We start from the raw sequence: 7423 nt of genomic DNA, 5'->3' as shown, positions 1-7423 counted from the left end.
AAGGATACTTAAATATACACCAAGAACCATAGATTCTTCCTTGTGCATCTTAAGGAAAAAATCTATGGTTTTGTGCACATGCCACGTCAATTGAGTTTTTTTGTCTATTTATCAAGACTTAAAATTCATTACTTAACACACCTCAAACCTTAGCCCCATACATACACGGCATGGACCCATGCCATTTTGGACCACGTCTGAAAGCGTTGTTGCGTCTTAAATCAACGTCCGAAACACATTTTTAGGTTCCCCAAACAGATTTCTGAAACATGCCTTGAAGGCACTTGAAACACACCCCAAAATTTGCCTAAGCCATGCTTCAAGTCACAAACCTGCACCATTGATCCACCTTAAAATATTTGTCAATTTGACGCTTGGAACATGAATGCCTAAATATAACTGAAGCATGCTATTAAAGGAACTGGACCATTGCCTAAATATATGCTAAAAGTTCCTCCAAAATCATAGGAAAGGCATAGCAGTGCCCTTTTCTTTGAGTGAACCAACTAAGTGCTCGAACTTGGGCTTTAAACAAACACCATAAAGCACGTTGAACCACCCCGATGCACCAATACCCACACTAGAAATAATGCCTCAAATTGATGCCAAAACCAATACTTGAAAGATGGCACTTACGTCAAAGACCAATGGCTGAAAATCTAAGGAGTGCCTCAAAAGCTGAAACCATTTTAGAAACACAACTCAAATTGATGCCTTAACCCACACCTTGCTGGAGCTTAAACCACACTTAAATAGCACTGAAATGGCACCTAAAATCCACATTTCCCATTCAAAATATGTATCTTCTCTATCCATCAATAAATTAAATGGCCAAAGCATGCCCCCCATACACACATTATCCCCCAACCCAAGTGATCACATTGCGACTCATTGTAGTTCTTAGAAAAAAATCTTTGACATGTATACCACACCAAATCTAACTTGCACACAGAATACACAAGCTTAACTTCCACTAGATCAATAGGCAATGACTATGTCCAAAACAATGAGCTCTTGTTGAGAGAAATTCTCCACACAAAAAAAAAAAAGTAATCAATTATTTTTTGCTTTGATTCCCCAATTCATCCTCTAGAGAGTGACTTCTAGAGCCTTCTCTACCTTTCATTTCTCTTCCCATGGTGTAAAACACATTCAAACTTGTTCAACATCAATTTTAAATATATTTATATTAAAGAGCGACTATTGGCACCTCAACATGTACTTGTTACACTCCAATTTCTTAAATTATTTGGTACACGCCAATTAAAGATTAAACACAATCTTCAAACATTACAAAGGTTTGGCTCAAACAATATCAGCAATTGTTCACGATTATGTTTACACAATAAACAAAATTCATTTGAATCTGCTCAAATTTTTTATTGTTTCACAGGACATCATAGGCTATTTGATAAGTATCCCAACTAAAGAAAATTAAGGGTACCTAATTTAAATAGTTTTGTATTAGAAAAAATGACTAAAAGGAACCTCACCAAAGAGTTTCTTTCTAAATAGTCCCTCATGGAAAGATGGAGTAAAAACTTGAAATAACGATTTGTTTAAATGATTTCAACCCAATTGATCGATTTTCATCCAAAAACTAAGAAAAAAAAAGTGAAAAAACCCCAAATTTTTTATATACATCTTCAAAATGTTTGAAAAAAATCTCAAACCCACAAAAATAGAAATATACCAAAATAAATAAATAAATGAAAAGAAAAAATAAAATGAGAGCTTCTATTGGCACCCCAACTTTTACTTATTGTAACCATTCATCTATTTTCTTTATTTTTAATTGGGGTGCATTAAGTAAAAGTTGGAGTGCCAATAGTAGCTTTCATATTAAAATACACTTTTATTTTTTTATTATTATAATAGAGGCTCAATCAGAAAGAAAAAAAATCATTTTATTTAGATGCAAACATTTAAATTTCAATAAACAAAGCTTGCAATATCGTCAACTTGTTTAGATTTAGAATGACAAAAGATATCAATCATGTCTATAATGAAACCGCATCGATAACGCTCAACTACGCCAAGTCAACGATCAAGCCCTTCTGAATCTTGCCACACTTAGTAAGCGAACCGATGACCATTAAACCAACGTTGGTTGCGGCTCTCACGCCTCCCTTGGGTAATTGGGTGACTAAGGGCATTTGTAGGGATTTCATGTAATTCCAGAATCTTTATCCTCCTTTGCTTCTTGACTGTGTATAAGAAGAAAATATGTTATATAAATATTAATAGCAAAGAAAAGAAGCATATAATTTGGGGATTCAAATTAAAAATGGGGGTGTACCAACCAGTCTTGTTATGTTGTAATCCGTCGATGAACTTTCTCTTTGTAGATTCAAATTTTTGTAATAGTGCTGCATCTCCACCTGAATTCTTCGACTTCTAATAGAACAAATGAAAATTTTACATATAAATAAATTTTTGGTAGAATTTTAAAACTAAAAAAAAAAAAATATTCTCATTATTATATATAAAACTTACATCTTGTTGAACAGAGGTGGAGTTATTTTGAATTCTGAATGTATTTGGTCCCTCATGTGGCTTCTTCTTATCGTTAGTGGGTTGGTGCCCCAAACATAACGTCGTTGAATCATCAGTTTTGAAGGGTTTGATCACAGTAGGTTCTTGTATTATCGTCATCCTATTATGTTGTCCATTGTTGTTCTCCTTAGTGTTGGTGAGAACATTTGTATGATCATTCGATGGTTGTATTTTTAGAACAAAGGGTTGATCATATTGATCCCTAACTGCGATAGATGATGGTGTAACCTTGATCCAATCATCTACCACTTTCCTCCATTCACTGCAATTCAAAGTAAAAAAAAAAAACATATTAGTTCAAAATCTAACGAAATAATTCCAAAAGTATAATATAAAAAGAAATAATTCCATATTAGATTCGATTAGTAAATCAGAAAGCAATTTCATATTAGTATCCATCCATCAATTCATATATTCAATTGTAGGTTGGGGAAGGGAATAGACAGAAGAAATACACGTAATTAATTAAAGTGATAATAAGATCATTCTATTTGATCATACATGATTAGAGTCAGAGAAATGTTATGAATCTGCTTTGATTTGTGCTTCTTCCGGAGAGAGTTAGCAACCTTTCCAATCTCTGTATCCTGCAAATTTAATCATCAAAAAATTAATTAAAGGACCTCCATGCATGCATGAGAAGTAGTCCACCAACTTCTCTAGACATCAAGAAAGGAAGGAAGAAAGAAAAGAAAAGAAATGAATTCAATTAGAGAATCGAATCCAATTTCTTAAAACAATTGATGCAATTAAGGCAAATCCACATCAATAAACAAGATTTGTTTGTAGCAGAAGTTTTAGTTTTTGTTGAGGATCAAACCTAGAGAGTCTGGACAGATATAGCCATCAATTGAAGCCTCTTTAACGATTCCAACAACACCCAATTATTAAACTGTTAGCAACAACCAGTAAACAATTAGAACCAACTAAAATTAAACTTGAAAAATTATGTAAGTACGTAGGCAAAAGATAATAAAATCTTCGATACATAAACAACAGAATTTCAAATTGTAACCAAACAAACATGGAGAATATTTTTGGAAATATAGACTAGTTAATATATTTGTAAAGAGACAAACCTCGTCTTTATTATTGGATAGAAGAAGATGTTCTTTGATCCTCAGAACCTCCCCAATAATATTCAAACTCTCATCCTTTGATGCCGTGATCTCTCGTTTCACGTTCTTCTCATGATCATCATTTTTTTTATCATTGGTATATTTCCTTTCATCATCATTCTTATGATCACACATAATAAAAATAGAATTTAGTCATTAATTTGTACTTTGAATAATTATAATTAATATATGAAGAAAAACTATGATCACTACTACCTTAGGCTGAGGTTGAGGGAGCTCTATAGTATTAGGAAGGTCTTTTTTATCATATTCCAAGTGGTTTTGACAATTAGAAACCCTTTCTTTGTCAACAAGAGATGAGGTTTTATTAGAAGAATCGACAACACAATCCGATATAATAGCTGGTGTAGCCTCGATCCAATTGTCTACCACTTTCCTCCACCCACTGCAATATTCAAATTTAAAGTTGATAAAAAACAAACAACTTAAGAATTTTCAAAAAAATGAATTGATAGACAAAAGCAGAGTTTGCTAATTAGCTGATGTAGTCCATTAAATTAAGTAACATGGCATGTATAACCTATTAATTAATTAAAGTGATAATAATATCATATATTTTATTTGATCATACATGATAAGAGTTCGACAAATGTTACGAATCTGCTTAGATTTGTCCTTCTTCCGAAGAGAATTGACAAGCTTTCCAATCTCTGTATCCTGAAAATTAATTGAAGGACCTCCATTATGTATATGAGAAGTAGTGTCCAATACATCAGAATGAGAAGGAAATTAACTTAAAAGATATACCAAATTTGTAATTAGTTGGGGATTAACTACAAGTAACATATACATTAGATTATAATTCAAACCTTGAGAGTCTCAAAAGAGAGTTCCATCAATTGAAGCCTCCTTAATGATTTCAACAATATCCCATCAGACTGTAAGCAACAACCAGTTAGAAGTTAGAACCAACAAATTAAAAAAGAAAAAAATAATAATAATTGAAATATGTATGTAACCAAGCAAACATCGAACCATTGACTCTTTTCTTTCTAACCAACCATTGAGAACTTAATCATTAGTAAAATTAAACTAGAAGTAATGTTAATTATTAATTAAGAGATAACTAGGAAACCTGATCATCATTATTATTGGATAGAAGATGAAGAAGAAGCTGATCTTTGATCTCCTCAACCATTGAACGTTCATTTTTAATATTCTCCTCCTTTGATGATGTCGCCACTTGTTCAACAATTGGTTGTTTCACTTTCTTCTTCTTCTCATCATCAGCATCATCATCATCATGATCACTCTCATATTGATCATCAGTACAGTTTTCACTATCATCAGAGCCAGAGGAAACAATAGTGTTAGTGTTAAACCCAAGTAACTCAGAAATATCATCCCTTTGAGTCCTGAATTTGTTTGGCCAATCCAAAGCAGCGACGTAGATTCCATATTTGATAACCTCAAAGATATCAGAATCATGAGGAGCAGACTTGAAGAAGTTACGCCAACTATCCATCGTCTTAAAATGGTTTCGCCAGTTATCGTCAAGATACCCAAAATGAGTAGCCATTAATTTCTCACCACCACCGCGTGCAACTGTTATTTTGAGGTAAAAAATAAAAACCCTAATGGAGAGAATTGCAATGGAGAAAAAAAAAATGGAAACAGAGCTGGAACAGAGCAAGAGACGAGAGGAGAGAGTGACTTTGTGTCTCAATCTCAGATATTTTTTGTTTTTGTTAGTAAGAGTGAGAAAAGCAGAATAAACTTTCTAATCTGCGCTTTCCAAGAAAGGAGACGAGTGGAGAGAGTGACTTTGTTTGTCAATGTCCAGGTATTATTTTTTGGTTAGTAAGAGTGAGAAAAGAAGAATAAAGCTATATATATTTTCGAAGCTTCGTCTAATCTGCGTTTTGCAAGAAAGTACCCACGAAAATAGAAAGTCTCAGTCTCTTTTTAATCCGTTGGTGCGACTTAAAGTAGTTACGTCTTAATGATAATGTTACTGCGGTATCCAATACATCTTAGTTAATATGCGTTCTTCCCTTTGGGCCCATTGAAAATGACTTACATGTTTAAATATTTTGGACCCACACACTAAGTGTTTATCCTACGCTTTACCCTACGTGTTTTATCCTACATGGGTTAGAAGTTTTAGAATGGGGCTGATTTTTGATGAGGATGATCTCCTCATATGCATTTCTCCCTTGGGCCCATTGAAAATGACTTAAATGTTTAAATTTTTTAGACCCACACGCGAAGTGTTTACCCTATGTGTTTTATCCTACATGAGGAGATCATTCTCACAAAAAATCACCCTATTCCAAAACTTCTAACCCCATTAAAAATGGTTTACAAAAAATGGACAGTCCACGATTTTTCAACCTATAACATGGGGTTAGAAATTTCGGAATGGGCTGAATTTTTGTGAGGAGGATCTTCTAGCCGTAGAGATCATCCTCACCCAAAATCAACCCGTTCCAAAACTTCTAACCCATGTAAGACAAAACACAGGGTAAAGCGTATGGTGCCGAACATTTCCCATATATATATATATGGGAGCGGTTCAGCAGCCCTAAAGTTTTCCAAACATTTTTCAAAACATGGGTTAAAAGTTTTGGAATGAGCTGATTTTTTGTGAGGATGATCTCTATGATGAGGAGATCATCCTCTCCAAAAATCAGCTCATTTTAAAATTTGTAACCCTAGTTTACAAATCAGCTCATTCTAAAACTTCTAACCCATGTTTTGAAAAATGCTTGGCACAATGTTTGGCAAACTTTAGGGCTGCTGAACCGTTCCCTATATATATATATAATAAATTTATATTAAAAATTTATAAAAACAATTATTTTAATTTACATAAATTTTATAATTTTATTGAAATTTTGGTAACATTTCCTCTTGAAAAAAAGATATATGAAATTTTAATGATAAAAAAAATACTTACATAATACACAATCCAACATCCACATAAAGATGAAGGGTGTTTTGATAATTAAGTAGCGATAATGAATTGCTTTTAGTTTTCGTAGTAAAGATGAAGGGTATTTTGATAAAGATGAAGGTTATTTTGGTAGTAATCCCCTTTTGGAAGATAAAGAGTATTTTGGTGAAGATGAAGGATATTTTGGTAATCCCTTTTTATTTTTTTAAGGTTAAGTTTGGTTGGAAATTTGATTAAAGATGAAGGGTATTTGGATAATTCTCTTATGTATTTTAAAGTTAAATTTTGTTGAAGATTTGATTAAAGATGAAGAGTATTTTGGTTTTCTCATTTTATTTTTTCAAGTTAAGTTTGGTTGAAAATTTGATTAAATATAAAGATTATTTTAGTAAAGATAAAAGGTATTTTGCTAATTTCCTTTTGTTTTTTAAAATTAAGTTTGGTTGAAAATTTAATTAAAGATGAAGGTTATTTTGATAATTTTCTTTTATTTTTTAAGGTTAAGTTTGGTTGGAAATTTGATTAAAGATGAATAGTATTTTGGAAGATGAAGGGTATTTTGGTAATCTCCTTTTATTTTTTAAAGTTAAATTTCATTGAAAATTTGATTAAAGATGAAAGGCATATTTAGTCAAGATGAAAGGTATTTTATAATTTTCTTTCGTTTTTTGAGGTTAAGTTTTGTTTAGGTATTTTATCAAAAGGGTATTTTGATAAAGATGAAGGGTATTTTGGAAGATGAAGGGTATTTTGAAAATTTAATTAAAAATAAAGAGTATTTTAATAATTACACTTGAGCCGTTTTACGTTTTTGACTTTACGCAAAAATCAT

At 32.1% G+C, this 7423-nt stretch overlaps 1 protein-coding gene across 1 annotated transcript; it reads right to left on the bottom strand.

Annotated features, from left to right (window-relative positions):
- Positions 1-2073: 2073 nt before the first annotated feature.
- LOC147400481 (putative mediator of RNA polymerase II transcription subunit 26b) lies at positions 2074-3809 on the bottom strand. The gene is made up of 5 exons (XM_086444599.1): positions 3636-3809; positions 3058-3143; positions 2497-2818; positions 2304-2397; positions 2074-2207 (listed from the first exon to the last, which is right to left on the bottom strand). The coding sequence occupies exons 1-5, from the start codon at positions 3807-3809 to the stop codon at positions 2074-2076; spliced, it is 810 nt and encodes a 269-aa protein (XP_086300725.1).
- Positions 3810-7423: the final 3614 nt, after the last annotated feature.

The sequence above is a fragment of the Akebia trifoliata genome, chromosome 6, assembly GCF_017979445.1.
Source record: "Akebia trifoliata isolate Shusen 1 chromosome 6, ASM1797944v1, whole genome shotgun sequence".
NCBI classification, from domain to species: Eukaryota; Viridiplantae; Streptophyta; class Magnoliopsida; order Ranunculales; family Lardizabalaceae; genus Akebia; species Akebia trifoliata.
Note: the sequence above shows the minus strand (reverse complement) of the source record. Positions and strands in the feature narration are given on the sequence as shown.

What these genes read in the sequence shown, in the direction of transcription:
- LOC147400481 (XM_086444599.1), bottom strand. Translation starts at nt 3,809, where the DNA reads ATGTGTGATCATAAGAATGATGATGAAAGGAAATATACCAATGATAAA. An exon ending in ATTTCTCTGACTCTAATCAT is followed by an intron (nt 2,819 to 3,057) that starts GTATGATCAAAT and finishes TTTGAATTGCAG; the next exon opens with TGAATGGAGGAAAGTGGTAG. An exon ending in ATTACAACATAACAAGACTG is followed by an intron (nt 2,208 to 2,303) that starts GTTGGTACACCC and finishes TCTTATACACAG; the next exon opens with TCAAGAAGCAAAGGAGGATA.